At 35.1% G+C, this 22,779-nt stretch overlaps 1 protein-coding gene across 1 annotated transcript in view; it reads right to left on the bottom strand.

The window, feature by feature from the left end:
• Nucleotides 1-22,779, bottom strand: part of Pi4KIIIalpha (phosphatidylinositol 4-kinase III alpha) — a 76,806-nt gene that overhangs the window by 50,473 nt on the left and 3,554 nt on the right. Inside the window, exons 4-8 of the mRNA XM_071593040.1 lie at nucleotides 21,424-21,598; nucleotides 19,913-20,002; nucleotides 10,686-10,851; nucleotides 8,587-8,764; nucleotides 3,623-3,832 (exon numbers count right to left, since the gene is read on the bottom strand). Coding sequence (XP_071449141.1) covers nucleotides 3,623-3,832; nucleotides 8,587-8,764; nucleotides 10,686-10,851; nucleotides 19,913-20,002; nucleotides 21,424-21,598 — 819 coding nt within the window. The remainder of the gene's footprint in view (nucleotides 1-3,622; nucleotides 3,833-8,586; nucleotides 8,765-10,685; nucleotides 10,852-19,912; nucleotides 20,003-21,423; nucleotides 21,599-22,779) is intronic.

Raw genomic sequence — 22,779 nt, 5'->3', positions numbered from 1 at the left:
TTCATTGACTCCTTGGGCTACAAAACATAATTCTTTCAGAAGCAGCAACAAGAATTTCAAAGCAAAATACAACAAAAAATTATTTCTGAAAAGACGAATCCAGTTCACCTGCCAACTGATGCAAAGAAATACATGTTCCAATAGTTTCTTTCGTATAAGATTATTTTCACAAAATTGTATAACTTAAATACAATGTAAAGAACATCAAATTTAAAAATGCACCCATATTTTAGACTTTTACAATTACTTTGAGAATTACTTAAACATCAACGAATACCAGCCATGGGTCTTATTTCTCACCAAGTGGCATTCATAACTGAAAATACATTTTATAGGTTCATTATTGTAATTATCACGAATAATTTTAAGGGATTTATTCGCGAAAATGCATCCCGAAGATAACCTAAAGTATACATTCCCTTTCAGCACCATTTCAAGTTCAACTGAATGATATCTTACCACCCGATACATTTTTGTGCATTGAGAGAATAATATTCTTTACATTATGGAAAAACATGATCAATAACATAGATAGCACATAATAAAATAATAATAATATCTATGTTCATATAATAGAAGGCATAAGCTCTACAGGGATAATCAAGACACATGATAGAGCACTGTATAGTAGCACTATGGATGATAATTACCATGCACTGAAAAACACTTGCTCTAATAAGTGAGAAGCTGCAACTTCACAACCATTTTATAGACTGCTTCTGTATCAAATTTTCCCTTTCTTCATTAGTTTTAATGCCTAATAATGTGCACATTGAATCAAAATGAATGAATTATATGAAATTCAATGTCCAACTAAATACCTTTAACTAAATGTTTAACGCAGAGCATTTAAGGAACTTCCATTCATCACAAAGAATGGTGATTGGAAGCGCCAAGTTCATTGAGGCCACAAAGTAAGATGCAACGGCATAAAAGGGGCACATAACAGATGAATAATACAACTCATGAAAAATAATAATAAAACAAGATAATTGAAAAAAAAGAAGATAAGCTAAACAGATATAATTTCTGGGACAAAATGCTTGATTATCAGCTGGCATGGACTTTTCAGCCGACCAACCATATCAAAAAGTACCATATTTGATGGCATATACTACCTTGATCAAAAAGTTCCCGGAATAACCACCGTGTGGCGCTCCCATCGTTCCGATTTGAGTTCTGTTTTTTTTGTTAAATTGGTACATCTGTTGTTGATATTCCCTTTAAATCTTAGTGTCATAACTTGACATTTGCAAAAGTTACGTAGCCAAGAGTACATCTATCTCTGTGTGTGTTGGCGATTTTTTACAATTTCAGAAATGGATTTAAATTTGCAACAACGAACTTGTATTAAATTTTGCGTAAAAAACGGATTTAGTGGCGCACGGACGTTGGAAATGTTGGAAAAGTGTTTCGGCAACGATTCTCTAAAAAAAACGGTCGTTTACCAGTGGCACGAGCGGTTCAGAAGTGGTCGTGAGTCAATCGAAGATGATGAACGCAGTGGCAGACCATCGACATCGAAAGTCGGTGAAAAAATTGATAAAGTAAAAGAAATGTTGGTCAATAACCGCAAATTAACCATCAGAGAAATAGCGGAGGACTTGAACATTGCCTATGGATCCGCCCAAGACATTGTGGTTAATGATTTGTGTTTCCGTCGTTTAGCAGCAAAGTTGGTGCCTAAAGACCTCAACTTCATGCAAAAAAGAGACCATGTTGACGTCGCAAAAGACATGATTTGCGAGGCTGAATCCGATCCCACATTCATCAAAAGGATAATTACTGGAGACGAGACGTGGGTTTATGAGTACGACACGCAATCCAGACATCAGGCAAGTGAATGGCGTTCACCAAATGAGCCGAGACCAAAAAAACAACGTCGTTTTCAGTCAAAAAAGAAGGCAATGCTGACGGTTTTCATGGATTACAACGGTGTAGTGCATCATGAATTTTTGCCAGAAGGCCAGACAGTAAACAAAGAGTATTATTTGGGCGTTATGAGACGTTTGCGTGAAGCAATTCGCCGAAAGAGACCAGAAATGTGGGCAGAAAACTCGTGGATTTTGCACCATGATAACGCACCGTCGCACAGTGCTATCATTATTCGTAATTTTTTGACGAAAAATGCAACAAATACCATCCAACAGCCACCGAATTCACCTGATTTGGCTCCCTGTGACTTCTTTCTGTTCAATCGAGTTAAAAAACCATTACGGGGAACGCGTTTTAGCAGCCGAGAGGAAGTAATGGAAAAATCGCAGGAAGCACTGATGGACATACCGAAAACCGAATATAAAAAATGTTTCGAGGATTGGATCAAGCGCTGGCATAAGTGTGTTGCAGTCGATGGGGATTACTTTGAAGGGGACAATATAGATTTAGATGAATAAACTTGTATTTTTAATTTTCTGAATAAATTCCGGGAAATTTTTGATCAAGGTAGTAAGATGCACCCACATTTCATTAGGGAACACAAACTAGGAAAAAAGTTTCAACAGTCCACCCAAACGCACAACGCCCCACCCACCCAACTTATTACTCCTTGCTGGTTCCACGCTCTCTTTTTATAATCAGTTGAAATGAAATACAATTAAGTTAAGTTAAGTGGCCTGAACCACTTTTGACATTTTAGATGTGAGCAACACAATATTCACATCACATAACAGTGATGAGGTTAACAATAACAATCCCAACTATAATATTTTTCAATTGATTAATAAACATTATATATAAGTAAATATAATGATACAAATATAATGGAGGCAAAATAAGTGGTACTGACCATTTGGGGTAAAATAAACAGTAGTAAGGAGCGTTAACCCATGGCATTTGGACTTTGAAGTGATTTTTTTGATCATGATGTTGAAAATAATAGGTGCATCTAATATGCCATCAAGTATGGTAATTATTTGGATATTTTCAGATACATATATAAAAATTATTAATGCTCTTATTTTGTGTTATTTAGCAGGGGTATTTTTTTGTGAGGAATGCAACATGAAGAGGGTCTCCTGGAATTCAAAAATGTAGAACAACCCTCAGGAATTGATAACATTTACATACATACCAGGCACTTTTCAATTTTAATCCACAACATATACCTATTAAAATTTGTCATTAGATAGTAAAATTGAAACAAATCCAAAACAGTTTCAATGATTATATTTAACATAAATCTAAACTGCAATAAAGAGGGTAAGGATGGAAGGAGGACGGAAAGCGAGTTCTAAAATCTATTGCTTTGCAGAAAAAGCATGTCTTAACCGAAACGTTTCCACACTAGAATTAGTATTAAATTGCTTGTCAAATAGTACTGAATGTTCATGAATATTTGACTCTTTGGTCACGTCCAAATGCACAAATACACACAAAATGAATTGGAAAATGAACTTGATATTGAGAAATTACAAAAAAATTAAAATAAATGTAAAAGTGAATGATTTATTTATTGATTAACAAATTCTGTTCTTGCCCTGTAGTGTCAATTATGCAAAATTTATCAGTAACATCAAAGATTTAAAATAAATTTAAAATACCTTGACCTTCAAAAAGTATTATGCAGATAAGATAAGCAGTGATTATGAAACGTATGAAACCAACCAAATGAAAAACCACCTACCTGTTTCATCACCAGTGGCCCACACTAGGAGATCAACACACGCAGCATTTGCCATTACATTAACTTTGAACTTATTAACAATTACATAATTTGCTTCCCTACATTCTTGCTCGCTAGCATCATGGTTGAGACTTTGCAGTTCAGTTTGACCAGAAAGGAAAAGCCCTCTCACAAATTCTTGAACATCCCTCGTAAATGGAAGAGGAAGATCTGCACCAGCCATGGAAAAGGAACACAATCAGGAATGAAATACGGAGCCAGGATGGTAACAAGTGAGAACTCGCTACATTTTGTACAAAATCATTGAAGAAAATGTTTATCTCATGAGATTGATGCAAGATAATTTAAATTTACTTTCATCTTCAAAAATTATTTGAATATATGACGTGAAAGAAACATTGACATAAAACATTATGGAAGAAATCTGTAATGTATATATATGTAACATATTCATGTGCGAGGAGCATGCATTCCTCAATTGAATTAAAGCATTACATTTAAGGATTGTGTAGACGAAAAATGCAAATAAATATAATATGAAACCAATTTTCAACACCAACTGTCTCCAAGGTAAGATATTGCTCACTACCGTCATGGCTAAGGCTTTGCAATGTGAAATGCTCGTCGAACAGAAACTCCAAAACATCGTTCGTGAAATCAATTGGAACATCTTAGTCCACAGGCAGCAGATTATCATGCATGGGAACAGGAAAGGAGTAAAATAAATTAGAAAGCATTCAAAACAGAAAAATAAGGTACAAAATGTTAAACAGAAGGGATTAGAAGCAACTCGATACAGGTGAAGCACTAAAATAATTGATGAGATCACAAATATTTTCTCATGCAGACAAAATAAATACTGCAGTGGGAGCCACTAGCACACCAAAATACAGACATTTCAGAGGAGGATATGCTTCTGATTGCACCTATCCTTACACCTATGCTAAATTTATACCATTAAAAGTTTTAAACTTCAGAGACTGATAAAATACTGTACTGTGTTGCCTCTGACTCCATTTTTCAACACCACCATTAACATTTCCCAGGAACATGAAGTATAGAATCGTTAAAAAATATATGACAGTCTCATAGGAGACATTAATGTTACCACACATGCTTCAAGCCATTTTTCCTCTACTAGCTAATTTTATAACATACATTTATGCATATTTTCACACCCATGCCAATCATGAATTAAATCAATATATACAGTCACAAACTCAAGTTGGCCAGGAAAAAGGACAACAGGACATTGGCAGAGATACATATTCAGCAAGGAGGAATTTTTCAATAAGATTTATATTTTAATTAGGGAGGAATAAGACTGTGCATAGAAAAGATTATTTTATGATGAAATAAGCCTTTCCAGAAAGAGGAACAAAATTTGCATTGAGGATTAAATTATTCAACTTCCTGGATCTTGTAGAACAAATCCATAAATATTTACTCTTGATATACTGTTGGTGCCTAAGTAGTCTCAAGGGTAGAGCATTCAGCTACTGACTCGTGGGTCTCGGGTTTGAATCATAAGACAGTGTCTTCGGAACGCCCCTTCTAAATTCCAAACGGTGCAATTATCTGGCAACTGGAATTTTATGGGAAACTGAATGGCGGTAGACGGTAATCCCCTGCCCTGGATGTGTGAGTTGCATATGCCCTGCTACTTAGTTTAGGCTAAGCCATTCCCTCACCTACCAACTATTTAATTGATCAACGAATTTATTGGAATTTGTTTTACAGTGGCAGTAGGCAACATATGGCCTGTTGACATTTCTTCAAACAAATTCTCATCTGGTCCTTTAATTCATGAAGTGTGACCAGCCAGTTATTATATATGTATGTGAAGTAACAGTTGATTACCATATAAATGAAGCAAGGATGTGTAATAAACTCTCCCCCAGTTATCACAAATTTAATTCAATCTACATACATACATTTATCAACTTTTTAATCTGAAGGAATTTAAATTGGACAGAGAAAATTTGAGAAACTGAATTTTTTCTGGACAAAATCAAATTCTGTGCACAGTGAAACAATTTTAAGTCGTCAACCCTAGAAACAACAGAGTGAATTATAACACTGAATGAACCATCAAAATGAATTTTTCGCACTCAATCTCCACAGATAATAGTGTTTTGAATGGGATCTTTAAATATTGAATTGAAATGAGTGAAGTGTCACAAACAATCTTTTTGTACCATTTAGGAAAATTACCAATATATTGTGAGAGGGAAAACAAAGGAAAAGTTAAAAGTAGTGGGAAATATACTATATCAGATGTCAGTCAATACAGGCCATGTTGCCAAAACCAGCCACATAACGGACACACTGCCACAATCACCAGTTGGCATCCCCTCAAATAGCTTTGGATGGCAGACCAAATTCATAAATTCAATAGTACATTCAAACATAAATGCCTAAGATCAGAATAAGAAAGTCCTGAGAATGCTAATTAGGAGCAACTGGTCGTAGAGACCCATCCAGAGCATTATAATTTACATAATTTGGCAACAGCTTGTTAGATATGGACCTGGCTCCCCAAGGTGCGGGGGGGAGGCTTTTTTTGTCCAGAAAACTCCAATAACTGCAATAGAGACTGCAAGCATTATGAAAAAAATACACAAAATATGACAGCATATCACATGGCCTAAAAATAAATAAAAATATGAGATTCTGAATAGACTAGTGGTAGGTGGCTTGGGAAAGATAAATGCCCAAACCAACATCACCATTGATAAATTTCTATTTGCTATGAAAGCTTGCATTATATTCCACTGTATTCCTTACACTACTGAAAGTAGACATTTTATTTCTACAGTTGTAAGAAAAAATCAAGTCGATGCATTTGATCAAATGCACAGTAATTACAAGGCATGTACAATCAAGAACTGGATGGCAGTATTTCATCATCAACATTACCAGTGTTTGTCAAAGCAAAAAACAGTCTCATTTCAAAAATCCTATAAATGAGCAGACCAAATAAAAGAAAATATTTTGAGATGAGTTTTTTGAACATCAAAATGTCACACTACCTAAGAGCAATGATAACAGTGTCTAGCTGCAAGGGAAAGTTGAGCAAGGAGAAAAACAAGGGGGGAGTGTAATAAAAAGAATAAATACAAACTTGAAATGCAACACATTTGTCAAAGCTTTCAAACATATTAAATTTATAAAAGTCGATGGACAAATATTATAATTAGTCATTGCGTTGAAAATAACGAAAATGTATCCAGAAATGCTTCATTCCAAAACTAGCATGCATTTAAACTGTTCACAAAACCAAATTTTCATGTTCACCTTTGAAAAATGTGACTTTTAATGCTCATTCAAAATTTGCAGATACATCCACCTATAAAAGTATACTTGCATGATTCATAGAAATAATATTTATTTGCATTACAAGGATGCCATGGACTATGCAACCTAAATTGTCTTGTTTCATTTAATTATCATTTGCATTATAATGCATCGACATTCTTTGAAAAAAACTTTTAGCATTGTCTTTTGCAGGGCCAGTTCCATCTGTTTCGAGATATTTTCTAGAAGAGTGGAACTCTAACAGGTTTATAAGCGAGAGATATGATCCACCACAACGGGTCATGTAACTTTAATTTATCATGCAACTACTTAAAAGTGAAAAATAATTTTCATTGCACAAGCATACTATTTTGCAAGCATATTGACAGCGGAATTTGTTAAAATTATTAAGCGAATAAAAAAAAACCAGCACCATGTTATTTATTGGATTCATAACTTGAAAGAATCATTTTACAATTACTTTTATCACTCACTACTTCATCTTTGAGGTGGAGACAAGAAACCAAAGTATGAAATTTCTAGATTCCCATTGCTCTCAGATGCTTGTATGCATAAATATATTTACCTGAGGTCATAACCCTTGTCCAATATTTACTTCTAAATTTTGATTTTCAATTTCCTGTTTGCCTATCAGTTATAAAAAAATTCCAAGAATTTCTATGGGGTATTTAGTGCGGGACAACTCCTAAAGTAAGAATGAAACAAAATCTGAATTACAGAACACTGCAGAACCAATAACAACTAGGTACCAACTTTATATTATTCAATGTTTTCATAGGTTTCATAATGGAGAGTCTCCACAAGGTTATTCCAAAAGCTATTCAGTTCAGAAACAAAAGTCGTGAGTGGTTTATTCACAAGCCTGCAACCATGCAGTTTTGCTGGCGTACACACACACACATTAATCATGAAGCAATGTGTCAGACTTGGATATATTAGGACATGGTACTGTGACAATGTCGGCTAACTGGATATTTCTCAATGCATTCACTGATTTTGTTTTAATTTTAACACAATTTCAACTTCATTGGCACTCTTAAGATATTTGACTGAATTTTAAAATTTCATAATTCAGCCATTACCTAAAGTCAAATGCAATGCTAGTCACAAGCCATCCATTTGAAATACATGCATGCATTACATCTACCCGCATTTGAGGAAAAGTGAATAAATCCCTTGTTTTATGACCCTGAAGAAAGTCAGCCTTCAATTCACTGACAAATAACATCATAAGGTGACAACTTTCCAGAATTAAAAACTCTGCATTAGGCAAGAAAAGTCAGTTGAAGAATAAAAATCAATGATTTTGAATATCCCAAGGTATATCGTTAAGTGATTCTCATTGGTCACTTAAGAGTTTTTAAGCATTTGACTTTGCAAACAGCTTTATAAAAATTCATTTCCATATAGCATTATGAATTAACTTGACTTTGTGAAACTACAACTTACACATAAGCAAAGAATTTGATTTAATCTATTAGGCTAACTTACATTTCCAATGACAAAACTCAAAACTATCTCACACATTAACATGGATAGCTGTTAGCTGAAAAACCCTTTCTGCAATTAAAAACAAAACTACTAGGGTACAAAATGCATTTATGCACACTATATAGCGTGAGATCATTGATTTTTTTCAAACATACCATTTTGATGTTGAAGTAACTCCCTCAGCAGAGTAACCATGACGAGGTTCAATGTTTCACTAAATGACTGGTAAGGAAATGTTTTTATCTGTCCAGATGCATACACCTCTGCAGCTTGCTCATTCAGAAATGTAAGCATTTCTTTGGTTAAAATCTTCTTGGCCACCGATAGTATACTCTGTTGTGACAGAAGAGACAATCAATCCCTAAACATTACCTAAAATCCCAGCCAATACAAAACAGAATCATTTGATAAATCTGTGATAAAGATGTGACTAGAAGCTTCCATGCTTCACCATTACATAGACTGAAAAATGCTAAAGCAAGTTCACTTAAAGTTGATACTTGAAGTTATTGAAGAGACAATTTGCAATGTTCCATATTCTATCCAACACTAGACTGATTTTGGGGATATCATGTCATTATCAAAAGTAAACCACTGAAAATTCAGTGGCGCCTAAGCTATATACTTTCTTGTGAGATGAGAGAGGAGGGGGCAGATGGAGAAATGAAGGGGGGAGGGAGGGAGAGGGTTAGGAGAGGGGTCAGGAGATATGGATAAGGGTAAAATGAAGGTGAACGCTCAGGAATTCATTGTTGGGAGGGGGGAGGAGTGAAGTGAGGTTGAGGAGAAGGGGAAACAGATACTTTAAAAAGCAGTGCGATGGATTTGATGGAATAAAGGCCATTTAACAGTTTGTTTTGTTTCGTTGAATCTGAGATGGTTAAAAACCTCATGCTGTTCTAAAAAATTCACTTTTCCCTTGTAATGTAATGAAATAATTGACTTTGTAATTCCACACACTTATTTTAAAAACACAACCCAGGTTTCGACGTTTTCACATTTCAAAATTTCTAACTGCTCCAAAGCATCGAGCCTTTGACCTTTTTCTTCAAAATGAATAATTTTTGTCACAAAGTCACTGTTGTGGTCACTTTCAATGAGGTGCTTTGCAAAGAGGGATGTTATGCTCTTATTTTTCACACATGTTTGGACAAAAATTATTCATTTTGAAGAAAAAAGTCAAAGGCTCAATGCTTTGGAGCAGTTAGAAATTTTGAAATGTGTCCGTTGGAAAGATGATCTTGCCAACGAAATTTTGTATCCCTCCCACTCCCCTCCTAGACCTACCACTCTTCTAAATCAAAAATGTAATTCTCTTTTCTTCCCAGCTACATTGTAACCTTTTTACCCCATCAACCTCCCTCTCTGACCAACCCCCCCTCCTATGATCAGAAGGTATATATAGCCAGCGTGCTTCTATGAGGACCACCTGATGATGACGTTCAACGTCGAAACCTGGGTCGTGTTTTTTAAATAAAGTGTGTGGAATTACTAAGTCAATTATTTCATTACATTTCAAGATGATATGCAAATTCCATAAAGTTATGCCTGAGACAACAAATTTCACTTTTCTACCTTTGTCAAACAAATGTTAAGTTTCTAGCATATTATCAAATACATTTTTCTATTCATTCTCCTGGCCACTCCTCTTATCTCACAAGTACAGAAATTAAACGTAACTGAATGCTCAACCATTTACTTATGATAAGGATGTGAGGGCATGGAAAATGGCCAAGCGTTTTAGTTAAGTTAGGAAATTTACAAAGTGTTTATTTTCTTGGAAGAATGAGTAAATTTCACAAAGTAACATCGCCTACAAATCATCCTGCACATGAATTGCTACGGAAACTTGATAAACTAAACACAAACCAACCCACACAATCAAAATTAAAATCCGTAGAAACGACAACATAAATTGCAATTTTTTTTAAAGGCAATGGCAAGGATAGATTGAAATATGCAGAATGCATTTACCCCCATTGGAATATAAGGGTGAATGTAGTTCTTCCAGTTTCCTGGAAGAACTACATTCACCCTCAATCTTTCATAACTCTGAGATCACAATCCTATTCAGTAGTTTCATTCCCTTGCAAAATTACTGCAGATGTTATCAAGAGTTATGAGTGATATCTTCGAAAAATCCAACATAATGTCAGTATTTCACTTGATCTAAGTCTTTATTAACTGATGGTTTGCCCACTGGGATCAGAAAACATCCACATTTATATGCAACAAAATTATGGTATCAACATACCTGTAAATGAATTATGGAGTACTGCTGATTTATTTTCTTCTCAGTGGAATCCGAGAATCGCATGTGGGGAAACTGGTTGAAGCATGACCCATAGTGATGAAAGAAATACAAAGTTGGATCATTGGGAAGCACCTGCTGGGACGTCGACTGTGACTTTGGATCACTCCTGGAATAAGATCACATTAAACTGAGAACAACCCAGGCACCCTGTTCCTGTGAACTTATGTTCCAAAACAACAGTTCATCAGTTCAGACAAAATTTAATCAATTATCTTTTGAATGATAACACACATTTTAAAAGTTTAAATTTGTAATTGCTTTCTTTCTTTCTCCTTTGAAACTGTACTTTGGTACACTTGAAAGCACATGGAAACATCATTTATTCATTTTGAAGTGCATGAAAATGTTTTTCTTTGCAAGCATATTTTGTTTTAGAACTCCACGATTTGCAAGATATCCCAGATTATTGGGCCAGGAACCTCTAAACCAACCATTTCCTTTAGCAACGGCCATTAAAAGTTCACCGAGTAGAAGTTCTTCAAAAATTTCTTGTTCACTGAAATTACGAGGGTCATCCGGAAAGTAGTACCCGTTCGTGCCGCATGAAGTGCTGACGACGCGAGTAGCCGCTGGACGAGGTCAGATAGCTTCAGTGGCTTGTCTGCCTTCTCTGAGCCAAGTTGCGTGACGCTAGCATTGCCTGTGTTGTTTCTGTGATTGTTTACAATGTTTAAAAAAATTGAGAACGCCGCCAGTTGTGAAGTGAGGGCAGTGATTAAATTCCTCAATGCAAGAAACTTTCGCCCATGTGATATTCATCGCCAATTAAAGGAGGTGTATGGAGACAATGTAATGGACGAGTCGTCTGTTCGGCGGTGGTGTCGCAACTTCAACATGGGGAGGGGGAACACACACGACGATGAGCGTTCGGAGAGACCGTCTGTCATTACAGACCAACTGGTGAGCTCAGTTGACGAATTCGTGAGGAACGATCGGCGCGTCACAATTGATGACATCTGTGAGCATTTTCCCAATGTTTCTCGAACAATTGTTCATGAAATTGTTAAACACCATCTGCATTATGCAAAAATTTGTGCAAGATGGGTCCCTCGCGTATCTCAATGAGCTGGCGGCGAAGGACTATGCAGCAGGAATACAGAAACTTGTCACACGTTATGACAAATGCCTTAATTTGCTTGGAGATTATGTTGAGAAGTAGTTTAAAGTATCCTCTTTCAAATAAAATTTTTTATGTTTGTTAATATTTACTTTTGTCTTTTTATTTCACGAACGGGTACTACTTTCCGGATGACCCTCGTAATAATTAGGCGTGTAACCATCATATTTCCCGGCCCATAAGGCACAAGAGCTCTCATGATCAGATCACGAAATGTAAAATCAGGGCGATAGTTAGCAGAATGGATAGATTTAAAATGTCTGTTTTTTCTCGTACCATTAGAGATCAAAATAGACCTTGGCAGTGAACATATTTCGTCAATATCCTGCATGCCATTTTTTCATTTAATATACCCATCTTTTTAACAGTTCTTCAGCATGATTTGAATGTACATATCCCATTATTGAATATTGTAGCATGTAAGTAACATGTGATTAACATTTTTCGATTGCATGATCAAACTGATATTTGCATTGAGGTGACATGATTGGGATTTTGCATGCACGCTGTGTGACTTAATACCACCTGCCACACACCCTTGCTGCGGCTCGTGGGTAATTATGTACAAGTAATATAAAGGGTAATCACAGTGGGTATAGATAATCCCCACTGTGATTTTTCAGGTTAGAATTTATGAAAAATAGTTACCATCAGACAGACAAGTATTTTGATGTTAATACTTAATGCATATAAATTGAATTGTTACATTAAAAACTTAGCAGCTACACACATAATAACACTTATTTGTTGCAGAATCCCAGAAATTTCACAACAATGGGCCAAAATGCCTTTCAGCTGCCTTGTTTCTGAGTCCTGAAGCATAAACCACAACTACAAATTTAAATACAATAGTTTGACCATCACTTCTCTTCAGATACCAAAAGTTACTCTAATTTTAGCTTTTTATGCAATGCATAGTTTCTGTCGTTACTTTGGCATCATAGAAATTCATATGAAAAGCAATCATTTTCTATGTCTCTCATACTACTTGAGGTGGAATACCTGAAGACTCCATGCTAATCAGGAGAGATGCAATGTATGTATGTATTAGCTGAGGGGCAACATCTCTGTTGGCCCAATGTGTAATAAGTTTCACATCTGCACCACAAGTGAGATGAAACTAAATTCCCTACTTTTAAGAATTATTAGGGATTTTTTTTAGAAAGTACTTTCAATAAAATATTAAAAATTGTTGCTTACTATCGAATCAAAACAGTGCTATATTAACAAAATTTGTAACAAAGGCAATCCTTTCAATGCCTGATAGAGAAAAAAATTACTTACTAGAAAGTATTTTTCAGGAAAATCGGCAACTGGTTATGGGTCGAAGTAAAACCCTTATACCATAACATGACAGCTAATTTTAGAGCACATTTTGGAGTAAAATAAAATGTGTCTTATGGGTCAGGAAATACAGTGCCGTATTTTCCCATCGATAATGCGCACCCAGAACTTTGTAGTTGTCATGAATTTGTACAGATACCGCACGCCCAGGGCGTCATATTTATCTTGAATGTGTATAGAAACCGCGCACCCAGGGCGTCATAGTTATCTTAAATGTGTATAGATGCCGTGGATCTGTATATATATGCACATAAAAAATTGTATATATTGTGTCTAAAAGTACATTGATATCCATACACTAATAGATGGTAACAACCAATGTATACATACATGAAATCATTATTGCCTGTGGCTATATCTTCTGTCAGTTTACAGCAGATTAGAGCCAGGTGATTGAAATTAATTCCAAACAACAGAAGGATCAAAAAATAAACAATATTAAACAAAGCCAACACAATATGCCACCTTATTGCTTTTCCGCTATGATTCGTGGGTCGAAACGAGACATAGGTTTGTGTGCCCTTTTATTTGCTGTATAAAGTAACTTTCAGCAAATCAAATATTAAAAAATAAGAGAATGAATGAAATAGAATTTTCTTGTTTTATTTGCTTTATTTTGCTTTGATAGTATTGGTGCTCAGCTGTTCTAGACATCCATTCAAATTCTATGAAAGTGCCGCCTACAAGGCGATTGTTTCAAACCTGAATTGAGTTAAGCTTTTGTTATCTAGAATTTTTTAAAGAAAATTACCCATGGAGAAGAAAATCGTATGCATTGATGTTTAAGCTATAAGTCATCAATTTTGCGAAAGAAAAAGAAAATCGCAAGGCTGCCAGGATTTATCTATTAATAAATCTTTTAAATCAAAGTTACGTTCTAGTTGGTAAAAGTGGATGATGTGTGGTATGAAAGACCACGCAGAATAATGAAGGATTAAATGAGTGCCTTATGAAGAAATAAGCCGGTAAATCCTGGAAATTTGGCAGGATATCAGAGTGACTTGTGTAAAAAATTGATTTGAAAAAGCTTTAGGCAATATTTCAATGCTAGGGCTAGAAGATGAGGAAGAATTAACTTCGGAGAATGAATTTGGTGATGCGCTTGAAGAGATAATATATGCACTTAATTCATTGAATTTTGACTCAGGTGACAAATTTCTTCGATTCGAGTGATTTACCTATCCCATCATATATTTATACGTATGGGTATATAATATGACGTACTCTACATATAAGTGAATTACTACATACTAGAATAAATGAATAGATATTGTTTCTTTTTTTTATCATGGATTTATGAGATGAAATAACTGTAATGGTAGCAGATATATATAAAATGGAATGCAATTAGAAAGGCATGCTTCCAGACTAATTTATTTTTGTGAGGGATTATTTACACCCAATGATATTTGCACCTCAAGAGAGTTAAAAGAAAATTCTCAATTTCAATCCTTGATGTTAACTACAAGAAGGCCAAGAAAAAGTATGCGACCCTGATAACAATGCCCAAAAAGTTAGCTATAATTATTGTCTTACAAATGCCAAAAATAAAACGAGCTATGTGGGATATTATAACCGGTAAACTAAAAGAAATAGTGTGGGAAGTATAGCCAAACCTTAAAACAGGCCCAGCCCTTTGTAAATCATGCTGATTTTCAATGTAAAGATCATGTATCCACTTCTATTTCAATTTTCCCAGTCACAGAAAATTAATCAATAAATGTGGCATATCATCTCAAAAGAAATCTACTGGAATTGATGATATTCCAGTGATTTTATTACAAAATGTCTCAGTGAAATTCGCAAAACCTTTTTTCATATAATAAATGGGTCACAAAGGGAGAGTTCTCAGGTCTGCTTAAAATATCTACGAGGGTCATCCGGAAAGTAGTACCCGTTCGTGCCGCATGAAGTGCTGACGACGCGAGTAGCCGCTGGACGAGGTCAGATAGCTTCAGTGGCTTGTCTGCCTTCTCTGAGCCAAGTTGCGTGACGCTAGCATTGCCTGTGTTGTTTCTGTGATTGTTTACAATGTTTAAAAAAATTGAGAACGCCGCCAGTTGTGAAGTGAGGGCAGTGATTAAATTCCTCAATGCAAGAAACGTTCGCCCATGTGATATTCATCGCCAATTAAAGGAGGTGTATGGAGACAATGTAATGGACGAGTCGTCTGTTCGGCGGTGGTGTCGCAACTTCAACATGGGGAGGGGGAACACACACGACGATGAGCGTTCGGAGAGACCGTCTGTCATTACAGACCAACTGGTGAGCTCAGTTGACGAATTCGTGAGGAACGATCGGCGCGTCACAATTGATGACATCTGTGAGCATTTTCCCAATGTTTCTCGAACAATTGTTCATGAAATTGTTAAACACCATCTGCATTATGCAAAAATTTGTGCAAGATGGGTCCCTCGCGTATCTCAATGAGCTGGCGGCGAAGGACTATGCAGCAGGAATACAGAAACTTGTCACACGTTATGACAAATGCCTTAATTTGCTTGGAGATTATGTTGAGAAGTAGTTTAAAGTATCCTCTTTCAAATAAAATTTTTTATGTTTGTTAATATTTACTTTTGTGTCTTTATTTCACGAACGGGTACTACTTTCCGGATGACCCTCGTAATATTAAGCCTCTATTTTACAAGGCAGACAGGGAACATTTTGGGAATTATCAGCCAATATTGCTACAGTCTAATTTCTACAAAAATATTGAACATTTAATGAAAGAAAGACTGAACTCTTTTTCAAAGTTTAAAGTTTTGAATTCAGCAAAACATGGTTTCCAAGAGGGAAGAAGTACCAGATCTGCTTCAGGTTGTTTCATCAATAAAATTGTGACAGGTTTAGATTCAATGTCGGAATATTTAATGACGTCTCTTGGGCCTTTTGAATGTGTAGAACACCCTTTCCTACTGGAAAAATTAAAATTTGGTGGAATAAGGGGAATAGCAAACAGATGGTTTAAAGCATACCTCTAACACAGAAAGCACATAAGTGAGGTTATAGGTATCTACTCCAACAATATGTGAAACAGTTACTTCACCACTACAGAATCAGAAAACTTCGGTGTGCCGCAAGGAAGTATACTAGGTCCCATACTGTTCTCAATTTATATAAATGATTTATTAATCTATGTACAGAGTCATGAAATAATTCTTTATGAATTTGACACGAATTTAATACCAAGTAACAAGAACGACCCATTTCTGGAGTATCATGTTAATAATTCTCTAGCACTCTTAGGACACTGGTTCACAAAAAATGAGCTTACAATAAAATTTGAAAAACCTAACTATATACAATTTAAAAAGAAGCCTCTGAAATGGATCTTTACATAAAAGATTATATTCTGAAGAAAGTACCAATGTTTTAGGTTTAATAATTGACGAAGGCTTAAACTGGATTGACCATATTAGGCATTAATGCAGTAAACTTTCCACAATTTCCCATGACCCCAGAAATCTAGCAAAGGTTGTAGATTAAGTACTTTTGAAAAAATCCTACTTTGGTCATTTTCAATCTTAAGTTTGTTATGGAATTATCTTTTGGGGCTCTGCTATGGTTGTTAATGAATTATTCATCATACAAAAAAGAGGTATTAGATATATGGCCAAAATTCCAAAAAAGAATCATGTATACCTCATGTCATAAATCTTGAAATATTCCCACATGTACATATATCATGCAAGTGTGTATGTTTGAGAAAACATGCGTCCACTTTAAAAAAATGAGAGTATTCATTGTTATGCCACAAGACAAAGAAAACAAGGTGCGTGTAATACAGCAGTCCACTTCTTTGTTTCAAAAAGGACCACTTTATGCTGTCATTGAAATTTATAATCATTTACCAGCAGGCATAAAACCTAGCAACTCATATCAGATGCTTACAAGTTATAACAAGCTGTAAACATTTTTTATTACAACCATTTCCAAAAATATATGCATACATTTTTTGTTTTTTATAAGACATATCTTATATTGTACCGATGTAAAAGAACGAGTTGAAATAAAAATAAATAAATTAATTAAATTGGCATAAGACCATTTTTGTTTCTAAGTATAACAATTTATTAGTCTAACTGTTAAAACGATAGAGATGGAATCCATGCGAATGACAATATATGGTGAAATGCATGGTGAAAATAAGTATCGATACTAACCAACCAATGGATAGTCCAAATGATAAAACTTACCCAAGGCGGTCTCTCACTCATGGAAATATGCAGCATTTTCTGCTCCTTCTTCAGTCCCAAAACTGGGACAATGTCTATGACCTTAAGTCAGTAGACGAAGGTTTCAATTACTTTTATTCAATTTTCAAACACAATTTTGAAATGTGTTTCCCAGTAACACATCATAAAATATTTCATAGAACTAAATGTAAGCCATGGCTAACTGATGAGATCCGTTATTACTCAACTATCCTTAAAAAACTTGCTATCTCCAGTAAAAGTTCAAACAATCATGAACAAAGGTTACTCTATAAGGAATTTCAAAAGTATTACCGTAAACTGATTTCTACCACGAAAAGAACCTATAATGATAATAAGTTACTTAATTCCAATAACAAGTCCAAAACTGCATGGGAAATAATTAATGACTGTAGAGGTAAGAAAAATCCACAACTCACTCTCCCAAAACTTTGTAACCCTGAAAATAACACTGCCATTAGCTATTCATCTCTAGCTAATAAATTTAACAAATACTACGTATCAGCTCCTTGCCTAACTACTTCTCCAGCCAATGTGCTTTTAGCAAATGCACCATCGTCAATGTTTGCCAAGCCCTGTTCTGAAACCAATCTAAAAACTATTGTCTCCTCACTCAGAAACAAATCCAGTACTGGCCCAGATGAAATTCCTGGTAAAGTTGTTCATCATTGTTTTGAAGCCATAAAAGCACCCCTTTTATTTTTAATTAATGAATCTTTGATACAAGGGATTTTCCCATCCCAATTAAAAGAATCAAAAGTAGTGCCCATTTATAAAAACCATGGCTGTGTAAATGATTTGAATAACTACAGACCAATAGCCGTCCAAAATACATTTGCTAAAATATTCGAAAAAGCCATGTATATGCAAATAGCATCTTATCTCGAAAAAAACTTCCTACTTTCTAATTCTCAGCATGGATTTAGATCGGAAAGGTCTACCACAACTGCCATATGTCAGGCAATCGACAGCATACTTAATTCATTAGATGCTAAACGTAAAACTCTTGGAATGTTTTTTGACTTGTCAAAGGCTTTTGATAATGTAAACCACAATAGACTACTAATTAAACTCAATAGAATAGGAATTAGAGGAAGTCCTTTAAACTGGTTGAAGTCCTTTATTCATAATCGCACTCAAAAAGTAGTGTTATCAGTTGATGGGTCAAAATATTCATCCGAAGCATACCAAGTTAACAAAGGTGTTCCACAAGGCTCAACCCTTGGGCCACTCCTCTTTCTGATTTACATCAATGACCTACCTAACTGCTTACCAAATAATGATGGAATAATACCAGTGTTGTACGCTGACGACACTAATATAATAATATCAACACAAACATATCCCAGCCTTGTGGAAAAAGCTAAGTCTGTCACACTTGCTATAAACAAGTGGTGTACAGACAACCTTCTAGACTTAAATGTAAATAAAAGTAAAATAGTAAACTTTACACACAATAAGAACATATCAGATGATCTGCTGGTAAAAATCAATGACCTATCAATTGAGCGTGTGACAGAATGCAAATTTCTAGGTATTTCTCTATGTGCAAATATTTCTTGGGATACTCATGTAAAAGCCCTCCAACACAAGCTCAGTTCAACTTGCTACTTATTAAGACACCTGTATGAAACTACAAGTAAAACTGTACTACTCAATTTGTACTATGGGGAAATTTACTCAAATATAACCTACAGTATAATATTATGGGGATCAGCTGCTATTTCTCAAACCATCTTTAAAATGCAAAAGAAAGCTATTAGAATCATCGCCAGGAAACCTTACAATGCTCCATCAAGGCCTATTTTCCATGAATTAAATTTGCTACCACTCCCATGCATCTACATTATGTTTTTAATTCTATATATAAAAAATAACATCGGCAACTATTCTCTTAACTCTGCCTATCATCATCATTACACCAGAGGCAGGAATAACTTCCATTATGGGAATATAAGAACTAAAGCATTGAAATTAGGACCCAATGAAATGGGCATCAGATTATTTAACAAACTACCCAAAAGTATCAAGGATACACAGGGAACTGCCGTATTCAGGCATAAACTAAAAAGATATCTACAACGCAATATGTTTTACTCGGTTGATGAATATCTCAACAATATTCCCGACCAGTAAGTTCATACTTTTAGTTTCTAGCAATGGTAATGGTCTGATTCATGTTTGTGATCAATGATTTTTCTGAATTTGATATTGTATGTGCATGTTACAGCCGATGTTCATGGGTTTGTACCAAACACTTATGTAACTATGAGCATCTATTCTTTTATGTATCTTAACTGAGCCTGTGTCTTTGCTCCTCATTGACGTGCCTTATATCATGTACATACTTCACCCACCTGGTATTTTTGTATTGTGATCTCTGGGCAAATAAAAGGTAATAATAATAATAATAATAATATAAAAGCCCAGACAGAGATAAGTTCCATATGTACAGCTGATTAGATATCAAGTCAATGTCTATCAATACTTACAATGTATCAATTACAGATGAATCTGACGAATTGGCTCCCATTTTCTCCATTGTTGGAAAATTACCAGATAAAGATCGTGGTATGATTGGCCTGAAAAATATAATTCAAACATTCACAGTGAATAACTCCCAACTCTTTAGGCAGTTGTGACTTATGTGACCATAAAACAATTGCAGTAAACAAAACATCTAGACTTTAGTCACTAAAAAACCAATAGTTTTACTGCTCAAGTGAAAAACCAGTGAGATTTAATGGATTGAGCGATAAACCAAAGTGAATTAATGCAGAAAACTCTTGCAGCAAATTCTTGATTTTTTGAGGTAATGGATGCATGATGACGCATAGATCATTGAAAAAAACATAGCCGAAATACACAGGAAATATGGTCATGATATAACATTTGGAGAGACTCCTTTTCCATTCCATTTATTTGAATTTTTTAGCACTGACAAGTGCATTTTTTTTCCATTTTTCAGCCATTTTTATAAGGATGGAGTTATAGATTATTAAATACTTGGAACTATCATCATATGAACAAGAAATATTATTTTCCTCAGAAAGCTAAACCAATCATGTAGCCAGGGAAAACAAATTACTGGGAAAGGGCAAATATTGACAAAGACTCAAAGAAACTGATTCATATTCATCATATGATATACCAATTAAAATAATGCTACACTCAATGGTATTAGGCTTGACTACATGGATATACATTTTTGAATGAAAGAATAATACTTGATTGTTTTTAACAATAACCATTTCATTTGGTACAACCAGTTTCAATGCATCGGCAACATCCTCAGGTACCTAAACATGTTGAAATAAGTTGCACCAAATATAGTGTGGGCACAAAATACCTAGTATTCTTATTTCATTCTAAAATAATGCATTGTAGATAGTTAATGACTCTTTCGTTGCATAGCAATACTACATATTTGCTTGCCTTAATGGAGAATATGGAATTCTCACAGATGATGAATGGGAGGGAAATGAGAATGGCGAACGTGTGGATAGTGCATCAATGTTTAAAATAAAACTTTAAAAAATTATGACAACTTTTGATTTGGTGAAATTAATTACCTTTAAGAAAGTCAAGGTATTTCAAACTGGTATTTTTAATAAAAGTATATATGTCGAAGTCAGAAAGAATTTGACTATTTTTATGATTGCAATTTTAGAGAAATATGGAGTTACTGGGAAGACAGAATTGCTTGGATAATCGAAAAACAGACCATCCACACATGGATGATCCAGAATTTACTTTAGTTTGAAGTGAAATACACACATGTGGGATGAGAAATGGACATTCTTTCGCATGAAATATTTTCCAGGCAATGTTTCTGGACTACTTATCCTGCAGTAAAACGTGAAATTCACGTGGAAAGGGCCAAATTCCAATATATCTTCCCACAATGCACATACACAACGATCACAAATGTTTTTCACTTGGGAGCCCCTAATTAACTTATATAAAATTATTTTAGATGTTGCATATTATGACGCAAGAGCACCTGAAGTTTGAAAAGCTTGACTTCTTTCCAAGTTTTGGAGTGTCGGGTGTTGATGGTGCTGGAGGTGCTGGCCTTGGGAATAAACGGCAAAGCAAAGGGGGATCACTGGAACAAAACCTCCCCATTGACCTCGCCAGTCCAATAAGAATGGGAACCGTTGACTTGCACAATGTCACTGCAAAAAAATTAAAAGTGAAAGTGTGACTGAAGTAATTGGAACATAGGATATTATACATTAATTAGTACCAACATTTACTCAAACTTAATCATTTTTTCAGCTATTTCACAAATAGATACAACAATTCAATAATTTTCAATTGATTCATATTATGACAAATGGAATTTTCACTCCAGAATATAACAATTCAATAATTTCACTCTCTAAAATCCTAGTTCACAGTACACTTGAATTATTATTATCATCAGTAATCTACGAGTTAAGGTAGGTTTTAGATGGACACAAGCTACTAAACAACACAGCAACAATTCCTGAGCCTCTCCTAACAAAACAAACCCAAAATCCTACTCTACAATGAGCCCCTCTTCAACTTTGCATACTTCTTTCCTCCCTTCATTCAGTCAAACATGCCGATCCTTTTCCTGCCCCGTCCTCACTCACCCAACATTCTCTCCTATACCTTTTTTTATATTCTCACCCTATACCTATCGCACTTCCTTTCCAATGCACTCGGCAGAGTTTGAAACCTTGGCTGAATGACAAGCTAAAGCTGGATCATCAACAAACATAACTAATTTTATGAATTCCCCAAAGATTTTCATTCCTACCTCAATTTCTTCCCAAGCCTCATCAATCAATACCTTCACATAAGTATAGGTTTAACAGCGCAGGTAATAATGGACCACCTTACACCTCTCCCTTACACTGCCCATCCGGACTCTTCATCCCCCCTTACAGCTGAGCAGTCAGACATGTAAAGGCATGGGATTAGCCTCCTGTCCCTCCAATCTGTCCCTATTTTCTGCAATTCATTCATTAATTTTCCCCAATTCACTCCATCAAATGCCTTTTCAAAAGCTACCAAGAAGATAAATACATCTTGATTGTAATATTAACTCAACTTGCTTAATTAAATTGGACATCCTACATTTTTAAGTACGAAAATATAATTGAAGAATTTCAGAAGATTTAAGTCCAAATTTTTAAGATTTCTTCACTTCTTTGAAAATGCAGTTTATCACAGCTACAATAATCAAGCACCCCACAAGGACTTACTCAGGATACAGAAACGAATTAGGAAACTCAAAGAAAAATTACTGATCATCCCTTGCTATTTCACATCATTAACAACAGCAGATATTGCCTCAAACTACAAATTTTGACTGACAATAAACCAC

This window comes from Hetaerina americana, unplaced genomic scaffold, assembly GCF_022747635.1.
Source record: "Hetaerina americana unplaced genomic scaffold, ioHetAmer1.1.p SCAF_5, whole genome shotgun sequence".
Taxonomy (NCBI): domain Eukaryota; kingdom Metazoa; phylum Arthropoda; class Insecta; order Odonata; family Calopterygidae; genus Hetaerina; species Hetaerina americana.
This window is presented reverse-complemented; position numbering and strand designations above follow the sequence as displayed.